Source organism: Hyalella azteca, unplaced genomic scaffold, assembly GCF_000764305.2.
Source record: "Hyalella azteca isolate HAZT.00-mixed unplaced genomic scaffold, Hazt_2.0.2 contig7054, whole genome shotgun sequence".
Classification (NCBI taxonomy): Eukaryota; Metazoa; Arthropoda; class Malacostraca; order Amphipoda; family Hyalellidae; genus Hyalella; species Hyalella azteca.
In genome coordinates this window covers 368,830-382,359 of record NW_025937189.1, presented here as the reverse complement: position 1 = coordinate 382,359, position 13,530 = coordinate 368,830, and the positions used below count along the sequence as shown (strand labels likewise).

Genomic DNA, 13,530 nt, shown 5'->3' with positions numbered 1-13,530 from the left:
ATAGTCAGGGAAATAATCAATAGTACAAAAAAAAAGTTTTTGAATCTAATTGAAATATTACGAAAATAAATTCCCTCTGGCAGTTATGTTCCATTGACTCAATCGTGAATGTTCGAAGAGATCAAGTTATGCCACGGAAAGCACTTAAAAAATCACGAAATAATTTCCGGTGAATTGACGCAAATAAACAATTGAAAATCATTGAAGGAAGAGTCTATAAAAATAAAATTAAAAACTTTCACAGTCGGAGTAATTATTAATTTTTAGTAATGGTTACTAATTGTGCGGTGATTTTTTAAATATTCGGTAAATTATAGTAATTGCTTCCCGTGTGTTATAATGGAAACTATTTACAGTTATAAAGAACACCTAACCTAGAGTGATTCGTCTCTTCAATTAACATCAATGACCAAAGGTAACTGTAGATAGAGATATCAAACCGATGTCATTCCCTCCTGAACAGTTGTATTCCGATGATGGTCTGTTTTATTTATGTGAATTTCATGGTCACTTTATCATGAATTACCGAGTGTGATGCGACAAAAGCCTGACCATGATGCGTACAACGCGTTGGCATGCCAAGCAGGAGGCCGACTCCCGACTGGTCTGTCTCCTTGGTGACAGGCTACGATGGCAGGACTGGCGTGACGAAATGCTGTGATCGAACACACACAACAAATGACTTTAAAAACAAAAGACAAAAAATAGTAGTCATAGTTAGTATTCGATGGCCGTTCTATCAAAAGAGATATAAGGCACTAAAGCAATTTATCAAAACATTGGTTTTAACATCATTTGATGGAAGATCATACAATATGTCATCGAAATAACTCTTATTGAGCACCGTATCAGCATTATATTACCTACCGCAGTACCATACGAATTGCTAATTATAATGTCCAAAGTATGGGCATTAGGCTCATTCAAACACGGCACTCGGCTGTATTCGTATGCACGTCTCAAATACTCTATCACGCGCCCTTCAAAGATTAAAATTCCTTACTGATATCTAATTTTACATCAGATTGTATAAAGGATGGTGGTTTAGCCCTCTCAGATTGTTTACATTCATCAATGAATTTCAGAATAAAAATATAAGACAAATTTAACCGTCTCAACTAAAACTGCCAACTAAAAGCTAAATCTTCCAGGCGACATTGCAGGTCCCATGGCATAGGATAGACGCTTTTTGTTAGGTAAAATTGCACCGTTCTTTTGCACCGTTCGCAGTAAAATTTCACCATTCTTTTGACAAATTCGTTTAATAAAATACAACAAGCACGCTTTTAATTCAACGAGTCTATTCCTTCAACTATGTATATTCAACTATAGTAGAATATACTTATTTCATAATTAACAAATCTAACATTACAGTTTACCGCGTCCAAATGGTCGGGAGCATCACGTCCCATTCGTGAAGAAGGAAAGAGATCAATAATATATTAAAACTACAATTTCCAATTCAAAATGAAGATTGAAGATCTTCATTTATCTCCCAGCAACTGTTTAATTTCAAATATCTTATCAAAATATGAAGAGAGTGTTGAGTCATTACTTGGCCACATAAGATCAATCTGTACTGATTTACAATTCATATAAATTCTGGTGATTACTTGACTCGTGAAATTTCATTCCCAAATAAAAAAGTCTGTTTAGACGCAACTATATAAACCCATCGGATGTCATAGTTTTAAGTCTGATTTTTTCAGCTAAATGGGCAGTTTTCTATTGGTTACGTAATATATACATCTATATCCGTGAACGACATGATTTGTGTCTTCAGAATATGAGTAATAGGTCTGGATATATATTTAAGAAACACGTCATGGTTAAGTGGCATCAATTTTGTAGGGTATCTAACATGAGCTATTCCATTAATTTAAAAATGGATAAAATATGTTGTTAAATATTAGTTTAATTTTCCGCAGACTTACATCAAAGTAAAGCTCTGGCAAGCCAGGTTTTCTTATAGGCCGTCTCAAAAGAGATAAGCAATTTAGTGCGATTATATTCAGGCCTTCAAATATTCATTACCCTACTAGACAATAAACTAAATATTTCTTAAATTATGTCTCGGCCTCTGAATTATGGGTTTCAAGCTTTGCATATATAATTTTTGCTGGGATAATGAACGCGGCAACCGTCTCTGCTGCCGCCAACAAAGCCATTAATAAGTTCAACTAATGAAACTCGGAAAGGATTTATATGCGTGCGTTCTACGTGAAAACTTCATTTTAGAAATAGTGTCGAGAAACACGACTTCGATGTCACAATTTAGAAACTATGCCAACTTTTTAAATAAATAGGATTTCTCATTTTATCTACAAGTAGAAACGATGAAAAATAATGTGCTTTAATTTTACCCTGCCATCTCGCGGCACAAATGAGCAGCGTTGAGCGGTCTCAGCAGCGGCTGCAATATCGCGCGTGCGTGTCGATATTCATTTGTTGAGCTGCGTCTCAGCCGTGGCAATAAAGAAGAGACTCAGAGCAGGGATGAGAGTTTAGTGCTCAGCCTGGGTGAAGATCAGAGCTGCTCTGAGCACCGGGCGCCATTCATTGTACTGTATATCCCTAAGTAAAGCACTGAGCTTAATGTGTACTTGATTATTACAGTGAGTTATGTGCACAGAGGTTCCACTCTGCTATGTACATCCATGCACAACACTGAGCTTGTATGTACCTGATTGACGAAGCGAGTGATGAGTACAGATCGAGGTTCCACTGTGCAAGTACATACACGAGCAACACTGAGCTTTATGTTTACATGTTAATAGTTAATAAAAACCTGTATTATCATGAATTTCATGACCATTGCAGCGCATTAAGTGAACTTCGAACGCCAATGAGCTTTATATACAATGATTTGAAAACATTTAGTTCGGAATATAGCAAGTGCTTGATTTCACATGACTTTGCTTTGCTTGAGAACCTGACCACTGCACCACAATCCCTTGAAATCAATTAAGCATTGGCCCATCAAATATTCACTGAGAAGATCACAATAATAATTAAATGGAATTTTAAGTGCTAATGAGCAGCAACGAAGAAATTTTATCTATGCATAACCATCGAAGTCTTTAGTATTTAACTAGTCGGTAACTAATATCCAATAGGGCATCACATGCATGCATTCCAGCAGAAAGTTTGACCTGTTCGGTTATGGAGGACAGAACCTTAATAAATTGAAAATAATACCGTAGTTCACAACGAACTCCGATATCTTCTTACCTTGTTAATATAGTTGAGGGCATTTGAGAAACTTGAAACGTAAATGACTCATCTCATTATATAGACTAATTTAGTTGTAAGTAATCCATCGCGTACAGTACGCGTGCAACCTGAACTTTTCGTTCGAAACCTTATAATATAGGGCTGATGTAGCTGAGGATCACATGCATGCACCCGCTGCCGCTCATTGCATTATTTGTTGGCAACTTCGCTACTCCCAAGAATAATTTGGTACAATTCTCGCATATATTTCTTTTTCATATATTATCGTAGTCAATTAACAGTTCTTCAATGTACTAAAGTAAATTCGCTATTTTCTGTTGACAGAGTATAGAAGGCTCAAGCTTCGATCTTGCTTGATAACATTCGAACTTATTGAACATGCAGGGCAGAACATTCAAGTAATTTTCTATGGGTTTTGTGTTTTTTTTTTGGCACAGTTCAATTTTTGAAGATTAAAAGTTAAGTTATACGCTTGTCTATTTGTTCCTATAATGTTTGTTAAAACGAGGGTTTTCCTAATACGTAACATTGCTAAATTTGTCCTGCATGGCTAGATGAGGTGGCTTTCTGAATTCTAAGCCAGGACATAATCTCATGATAGCTTCTTGATATTTACCTACCACTGCCTCGTGGTGATTTATAGTGAAATGCTTAAGTTGGATCTGGAAGCTGAGAAGAAACAAAAGTTCATCTGAAGGAAAATCAATCTGAAGTCTATGAGTAAATTAAAATATATATACATATATTTTAAATTTTACTCGTGAGGTTAGTGATATCCACAGCAAGCAAATTCAATTGTGAGTTCCGAAGAACTATGAGTTTGTTAGTGATCGACGTCTTTGTGCTGGTGAAGAGGCATGACGATCAATAACGATCCGGGACGATCCGGGAAATAAGAACGGAACTATTTTATTCCTCTTTTATGTTCGTGCAACTAGCATTGAACACCTGGCATGCAGTTGTTTGAGATCGTACTCAAGGAAAAAAACAACTCGGTGCTCATCTAAAAACATCAAACATAAAAATATTCAATCATCATGCGAACCTCTCAGTCTATGTGAGATGTGGCACGCAATATTAATGAAGTTTATTCTTAGTGATAAGGTTTTGGATGATTAAGGATCATAAAGAACCTAAGCTTTGTTATAGTACTTTACAAATTACAGATTTTCTTCATATTTTTATTAGTAAGAGAAAGTTAAGGACCACGCAATATTACCTTCGTAGCTGTAATAGTGACTGATAGTACTGGAATATTGAATGTTGGGCTCATTCCGCAATCTAGTGTTATTTCATGAGACCTGTCATGGAGTAATACGATATATATCGTGCAGAAATGGTAATTATACGAAGTTACTAATACGCAGATGAGTCTTAGCTTGACGATATTAGAGAAGGAAAACACCAGTATGGCTGACAAGCATGTGAGAATGAAGTGGTCTGACTGAAATGTCTTACTCTACAATATTAACTCACCACTTTTACAAAGTAAACCTGATTTTTGGAACAGAATATAGTTTTACTTATATCGTTGACGTGAGTTGTGCGATTTCTGTGTACTTGCAAAGAATACCATGCAGTTTCGGAGAATACCGCAACGGTTAAGACGAAACAAAAAGAGCTCTAAGCGTACGCAGCCGAGATGCTACAGTGGTGAGGGCGCTGGATCGGAGGGAGGGGATAAACGCTGCATAATTTAGTCAGCTCACGCTTCTTTCTCTCCGGCCGCCTGAATATTCGGCTGTCCATTAGAGTATCGGCCTAATTCGTAGCCCTCTTTAGCGCGCTGAATGCTGAAGCCTGACACCCCGCGGAGCCATCACCTTGCACTATTTCTCGCTCTCTTTTTTAACTTATTATGCGGGTCTTGAAATTACAATGCAGGCGATTGGTGCATGAATAACCTTTTAATTTATGCGGTTTTCTTAAGTAGTTTCGACATTTGTGAACTTTATAACTACTTTTGTTATTGTCCTTGATTCATGAATCGATTAATATGTTGAATGAAAGGAAAATCACAATTACAAATTCATTAATCGATTCTTACGCAATTCATCGATTCATATCTCGATTCTTACGCAATTCATCATTTCCGGACGTTGCTTGCACCTAAAAAATCAAACATGAAAAAATTACAATAGCAAAAATTTGCAACATTAATTTTTTCAGCCTCAACTAAGTAGAAGATAATTAAGATGTAGATGGATGTCGGACAACTGGTACGGCTTACCGAATTGTAGATATTCAAACTACAGCAGCTGACGCGTTAATAAATGGTTCAGCGAGGGGTTCAAACGTACTGAGATGCGATTTTTCCGCGAAAATTCTTCCATATCCGCTCGAAACACAAACTAAGCCATTGTTTTTGTTTCACAAACCAACATTGCCTTCAAATGATCCCTCTAAATTGAGAAAATGCACTACCCTTTTAAGAAGCCAAGTCATGCATCATCTAGCTTGGACTACCGAAATAATTTAAAAATGTACTCCAATAATCAGTATACCTTGTTATTTATAGTTTATTGTAGCTGTCGCTTAAAAATAACTCAGAAGTATATGACTTTATCCTTCAGAAACAGAAGTTGCCCGCTGAAAGCTAACAAATAACGGTTTATAAACCTCTTGTTCAGATTACGGGTTAATAGCGCCAAAAATTACAAGAGTTGCACGTTTTCAACCTTTTTTTAACAGTGTAAAATAGCACTTTTTTCCTAAAATATCAGTGTCTTTCATATTCCTTGTCAAAGAGGGAAAATTTGATATTTCATCCATGATACTCATTCGTTCGCATGCAGATAAAATTCGGGCTTCGATATAAAAATTTTATTTGACTGGCGGTACTCAACATATTGACGCATAATAAAAATATCAGTTTAAGAAAAAATTTTGAGACTGATGAAATTACTTACGTTTATATCATTAGAAACTGGGCATCCAATACATATTTCATGAAAGGTTTCCTTGGCTGTCGTAAAATACGCCAAAATACAGGCACGAATATTGAAATGGGCAAAGTCGTCATTGAGATAAGCCAACATTGTCGAAAAGCAGATTTTGGCCTAAAAAATCCGTTTTCATTAGATCGCTCTTAGATTTGGATATTGCAATGAGTGTAAATAAATTTTCCTGTGAAAAATCACCTCGTAATTTTATGAAACTTAATTGATCAATGATATTGTGTTTGCAGGAGGGAAACCTCGCGATCCTGTTTTCCTGGGCGACATCAGCAACCAGACCGTGGCTGAGGGGCGGACCGTCAGATTCGCGTGCCGGGTTGACTACCTGGGACCACATAAGGTGAGTAAGCGCTTCATATATTGAATTAATTGCTTGCTCAACTATATGCATGAAAATAAAAGTAATTACAACCTTGCATTTCTCTCTTTTATAAATCTGTGAATTAAATCCTCATAGAACAGCCAAATTACGTTATTTTAGCTGACGTCAGTCAAATTTTCACGATTTATTTATTTATAAAAAATATAACTCAGTACTCACTGCAGTGGGTGACAGAGAACGCATTTTCTCGTTGACGAAAACTTGAGGACACGGACGGACGCACAGACGGATGGACAGACAGACAGACAGACAGATAGACAGACAGACAGACAGACAGACAGACAGACGGACATGGCGAGCACAATAGCGCATTTTTTCCATAAATGAGAAAATGCGCAAAAAATTCTGGAATATCGGCCTCTGCAAAGAAATTATAAACAACACGCTTAGCCAATAAGCGTATTGCCACTAAAGCACATTTACATTTAGACATTGAGGAATATTTGCGGTCAAAGAGCATGTATAAAACCATCTAGGTTGATACTCTCACATCTTAAAATTTTTGGACAATTTTTTTTTTAAACGAGCTATTCTATTTCTTTCTATTTCTGTTTTACGCAAGGGAGCTAAAAAATAAAAAAAATAGTTACAAGTCTGTGATTAAATCGACCAATTACTGACAGCTTTTCAAGCTAAACCCACCAATATCACAGACAAGAAATCGGCCGCTACGTGTATATATAGGGCCGTTATAGTTTCTAAATTACAGCTCTGGTGTTACGTGCATGCATGAGATCGATATTTCTGCCGGATCTGTGCATGGAGTCAAAAAGTGCTAAGGGACAAATTGAACACAGTTAATCTCTTATCCCTTTGTTTCAAATTGATTAGGACATTGCAATAAAGGTTCAGTATTAGGAAGAGAGCATTTGTGAGACTTGTTTTTGAACTTACATTCTCGTTTTATTTGTATGGAAAACGTAATTGTAGAGCCGAGCTTGCAGCCTACTCTAAAAATGACTAAAGCGTTGTCAAAATAGCGACGCACTATATGCTTGTAGTTTCGGGCCCAGTATAAAAGCGTGTGGCCCAGTAGGTCCTATGGAAGTGTGGTCCATGTATAGAAGCGTTATCAGTGTGGTTCAGTATAGAAGCGTTATCAGTGTGGTCCATGTACAGAAGCGTTATCAGTGTGGTCCAGTATAGAAGCGTTATCAGTGTGGTCCAGTATAGAAGCGTTATCAGTGTGGTCCAGTATAGAAACGTTATCAGTGTGGTCCAGTATACAAGCGTTATCAGTGTGGTCCAGTATGGAAGCGTTGAAGTGCTACGTGCAGAAGGTGTTTCACATTTGGACAATGGAACCCATTCATTTTTTTGAGTGTATGGTACGTACAACGATCGTTTGTGGCGCTCTCCTCAGTACCAATCAGCGAAGTGCAACAGCAACGGCCCAACACTGCGTTTATCTTGGGTACATTTTAGCGAAGTAAATCAGGATTTGTTTACTGCGCTCATCACGAGTGGAGGTCACTCGAGCACGGCAGTAGAGTCGCTGACTCAGCCAAATAAATTGGTCTGAGCAGCACTGCAAGTCCCTCCACATTTCAACAGCTTCCAAATAACTCAAATATTTTTTCACAACTCTGATTCAGTGCCGTATTTTCTACTGAAAACTCAATTCGGTATAATATCTCTTTTCCTTATGATAATCAGGAGTTATTTCTGGTGGTTTTTCTGCTGCTATAGAAACCTAGCATCACCATTCCTGATAATAGTTCAGAAATGATTCATAAAGAAGAAGAGTTTATTGATGATACTAAAGAAGAAGTATTCAATGATGATGATGCACAGAGAAGGAAAGTTCAGAAACAAAGCGAATAAAGTCCAGTCCTCTAATCCAATTCAACTGATTAATCACAGTTGCGAATCAAAGCAGCCTCTGTGAAACGTGAAACAATAAATCAGCAAAGTGTGCGATTATGTGCATAATTGAAGTGGACCGGAAATAAGCAGTTGATATATAAAATTTAAATGCAAGCATATAGGTAGATTTGCAAGCATTTTCCATCGTTCAAAGTAATCACAGTTATATTAACACTCTGTGGAAACGAGTAGCACATGTTGGCTTGAGTTTGTTTTTAAAATTTTCACAATAAACGTGATAAATTATACAAGAACCAATCCACAATAATAGAAAATAGAATTATACTTTATTCACAAGAATCGAAACTTGTTGAACTCTGAACAGAAAACATGCATTTTAAATAATATTGAAACCCCAACACAACCACACACACCGAAATGTTGCATGTACAGAAGGTGATTCCTAATACAAGTTTGCTTGCACTTCTCTCAAAAACCAGTACCGAGTATAGGAATCAGTGCTCCACATCACGAGTCTTGCAGCGCTTCACTGCACTCCTCAATTTCATGTTAGAGTTGCATCCAGAGTAGGGTGGCATTTTTAGCGCACTTTCTCATTTATGAAAAAATGCACTATTGTGCTCGCCATGTCCGTCCGTCCGTCCGTTTGTCTGTCCGTCTGTATATCCGTCCGTGTCTTCGTGTTTTCGTCGACGAGAAAATGAGCTCTCTGTCACTCACTGCAGTGAGTACTGAGTTATATTTTTTGAATCTGTATTTTTTAAAACTGTCAAGCAACTTTCGATGCACACATTCTAGTTCATCGATGATAGTCATGTCCATATATGACAATACAATTGTGGAATTCTTCCTTCTCAAATACAAATTTTATTTACCCCGTTCGTCTGGGGCAAGCGTGTCGTGCACAAAGTACCTGTAGTAAGTTTTAGTTAGCACCTCTACTTTTAGTCTGGTCTAGAGTTAAGGGTTAAGAGAAGGATGCATGAGGTACGTACGTTTCAATTCTGATTATTCGTGTGCCTGTTTTAATGTTTTTTAATGTTAACTGTTTTAATATCGTGACTGAGTTTGAAATTAACTAGTGTAATTGCCAGTCATACATTTCTTTAAATGCAATAATAATTTTATGTTTTCAGCTTCCACAAGGAAAAGACTTTAATAAGACATGAACGAAAAATCGCGCATTCATGTCCTTTGTAGTTAAATTCTATCGAAACATCCAACGAGCCATTGAACATTCAGGATAAACTTAAGCGCAACCCCCCCCCCCCCAACAATTATCATGTCGGCATTTATCTTCTCGAAGTTCTTCTGAATATATGGTGAAAAAAGAAAGCAATAATTAACGATGCAAAGTTTGGTACATCTCACGGGCGCATGATCTGTTTCTGAATTAATGTTGCAGAAGTGAATATCTGCCATTTTAATTCACTACTCATACCTATTAGAACACATTGCACAACTCTCAAACGACGTGTTGGTATTTATAATACGGTATACATAGACTTATTATGAGAATGAAAAATATTATAGGAGAAATTTTCCTTAGAGGAATAGATAAATATTGATGCACTGTAAGCTTGAAAAAAATGACCACCATGTGACTGACATTGTTGGCCAAATAATTGCCACCCAAATTCCAGTTAAAATCTTCGTTTTGTCCGCAGTCTTGGCGGTAGACACACAAAACTCAATTCTTACCAAAGTTCAGATAATGTTAGCAAAAGCACCCTCTTTCTTTACTAAAATTTCTGCCAATTTTTGGCGATATCACTCCTGTTTATAACAGAGATATAGATATAGATCTCCAGGTGACATCTGAAAAATGTCAGCAAAGACGATGACAATTCTGCTGACTTGTGAGAGGAGCTCTGAATTTGAGTGACGGCGAGGACCATGAGATGAAATTTTCTGAATGAAAAAAGACACTGCAATGCGCACTGCAATTTATTTAATTAAGATTTGAAAAAAAAATCAAAAAAACTTCCAGAAATATATTTCTGTTTCACGCTCCACCACAAATTCTTTCGTTCATCCCCCCAATACTTGAATATTTTATAAATGAACACTTGAACCATTTATGAATGTAGTCTATCACCATAAATCTAGCGAGCAAGAACACTTGATTGCGCAATAGTTGGTGATAATGACGTTTTTGTAGAGTTTAGTGCCGCACACACGCTGCCTGAATGAAGGCGGAAGCCAAAACTATAGTGGAACTATGAGTTCTAAAACTTTATCGTGAGATGAATATGAATCCAAAAGTGGTGTTGAAGGACATTACCAAAAGATTAACCAGTGAGGGAACAATTAAGTGTGAGTCAGCATACCATACTGCGTTGTCTCAACAAGAATGGCCTGCATGGACGCACACCTCGACGAGTCCCATGCATTTCACACACGACGTCAGTTGCTGCTCGTTTGAAATTCGCAAGCTCTTACGTGGACAGAGAGGAAGGCTTTTGAAACCAAGTATTATGGAGTGACGAAACAAAAAGTAAGCTATTTGACTTGGTAATACGAAGAATATTTGACAAAAAAAATGGGTAGGCTTTCTTTCGAAGAACACAATCCCAACATACGGGGATTACCTGGGGGTGGATCAATGATGTTTTTGGTTTTTTCTCTTCAAGTGGCACCGAGAAGTTAGTTCCAATTGATGGAATAACGGACTCAGATGTTTATATATAGATTTTGAAAAATCTGCAAACATCCGGTCGGAATTCGATTCTTGAAGGACGATGGATATTTCAGCAAGATTATGGTTCTGAGCACAAGTCGAAAGCTTTACTGCCTAATAAAACGAAGGTCACTTTGCTTCCATGGCTAGCAAATAGCCCCGACTTGAACCCGATTAAGAATTTATGGCAAAAAACGAAAGTTATAATCAATAATTTGGCTCCCATGCAAGAATCGCCAGAAATTGAAACAATTTGTAATTGAAGAATGTGATAATATCTAGCGGATGCCACTTCGAATTTCATCAGAAACTATAGCAAGAGACTGTTGGAGGTTATCACGATGAAAGAACATGCCATTGATTATTATTATTGCAACTATGTTAGTATTTTTCAACTGTGCGAATAATTTTGTCTGAAGGCGTTGAGGAATTAGGGTGGCATGTTGAAATGTTTTGAAATTGCGTTTTGTTCCAAAAATAGTATTATTTTCTCTGTTACATACTGCTTGGTTCCATTAGATCATAGGCTCATACATTCGTTAATTGTCGAGTTATTGAAGAAAACATTAAAAATAGAGGGTTGCACGAATAATGAAGTGTGTTTGGTATTTGTTTCGAGTGAAAGGGGACACAAAAATTAAGGTGGACAGGAGATGTTGAAGACTTTTTCGATTCAACGCGTGCTTCATTCAAGATCGATCCGCATGCCGACGTTGTGATGACCGCTCCTAAACGCAATCACACTGGTCCTTTGCTCCTTTGCTCTACATTGTGTCACGTGAATCTAATATCACTCAGCTATAACAATTCCGGTTCCTGCGTAAGCTGATTCATCAAGTGTATTTTTGGCATAAGTAACCTTCCCCATGTTCTTACATGGATGATATAATAGGCTGAATGATGAATAATTATGTGATGTAAGCCATCTCACTAATTCTCTTCCTTCGATTCTTTGCTTCAATTAATTAAGGAACGCCAATTGTCACGAAATCGCCCAATCAATCAAAAGCACGACGTAACATATTCATTCATCATAATCGTCGATAAAGGACATTTTAAATTCATTGTCATTTCAATAAACTTCGTATTCATTGTGGGGCCTTCACGAATTAAATTAATAGTGAAATTTTCAGCTCATGCGATAAAATTTTAGCTTCTCTTCCCGAACAGTCATCAGAACAAGTAACTCAGGCTTCTTTGCTAAAATAAATTCTGACCCCTGCGCCTTCGCTTTTTTTTCATCCATGTTTTCGATCGATATGGTGGCATGGAGAGGCATGTATCTCCGCCAAGAAACCTTTTCCAAATTTGAGCGCGTTTTTCGTGCCTCAAGCGTGATTTGCCTTGGGTCGCTTCATCTCCATTATCATGCGATCTGTTAGCCGTCACGCTGCTTCCTGCCCTCTGATAGAAATATCGCCCCACAAGAAATATTGACGACCTAAAAACAGCACACGTCGCACGTCCTCAGGCCTTTTTACCACCATCACTGCATGTGCTTCCTCTTCTTGATAAGGCATCACACGACGGAACAAATGAAACATCTTTCAATTTTCTGGTGAATATTCATTTAGGTAATCAATCGAATTCAAATACGCTACAAAATTTTTATAAATTTCATTTGTATTGAAGAAATAAGATTGCTGCAAGATTTCGATGATAATTATTTATATCAGTAGCGAGGTTTACGAAACAATACATCAATTGTTGGAGAACTACGACGCTGTCACTACGTGAGCACTGTTAGGCAGAGGTTCTGTTCATTGAGTCACATAGATTATCCACACGTATATTTACTAAAACATAACTGTACAATAGCGTTGTGTTCACTCAAGGTCCTCGTTAGCTAGCATCTAAAACATGAATGAAATAAATTTCGGTTTTAGGCAAAATCTAAACTGTGGAAGGTTCTACATTAAAATGGAATAACTATTTCGACAGAAATGATAATTACTGATTTGTTTAAATTGATACTATTCCTTAACACAGTTTTCAGGGCGTGTTCACGTATTTCGGCAGGTGCGGGATGCATTGGAAATGCGTTCGCCTCACGCGGTCAGTTGAATTACTGAGCAGATTTTAGAAAAAAATCATGCTAGATCTTCAAAATGGGCGCACAATAGAGCGGAAATTGTGGCACATGAGAGAAAATTGGAAATTCTGATGAGGGGCAGGAGGGATCCCAGCCAGCAGGGAACAGCAGCTAAGGTCAAGGAACGGATTTGACGGTAAAGAAATTTAGGCAGAGATGTGAAAAAGAACCTTTTGCGAGGAGACGGTTTTGTCCAAATGACTGTCCCTATTTATATTTAAATATATAAGTATCCTACTTTTATATGAATAAACTACCTGACGTCATAACGCCAGAAGGTGCTTCAGATGTCGTGAAGAGTATCGACTCCAATTTTCAGAAATTGGTGCGAATCAAATAATTTTATTATAGTGTTGGG

At 37.3% G+C, this 13,530-nt stretch overlaps 1 protein-coding gene across 1 annotated transcript in view; it reads left to right on the top strand.

Moving 5' to 3' along the window:
- LOC108668704 (lachesin) overlaps positions 1 to 13,530 on the top strand; it is a 79,377-nt gene that overhangs the window by 44,320 nt on the left and 21,527 nt on the right. The window contains exon 2 of the mRNA XM_018155949.2: positions 6,422 to 6,531. Within this exon, the coding sequence (XP_018011438.1) occupies positions 6,422 to 6,531 (110 nt within the window). The remainder of the gene's footprint in view (positions 1 to 6,421; positions 6,532 to 13,530) is intronic.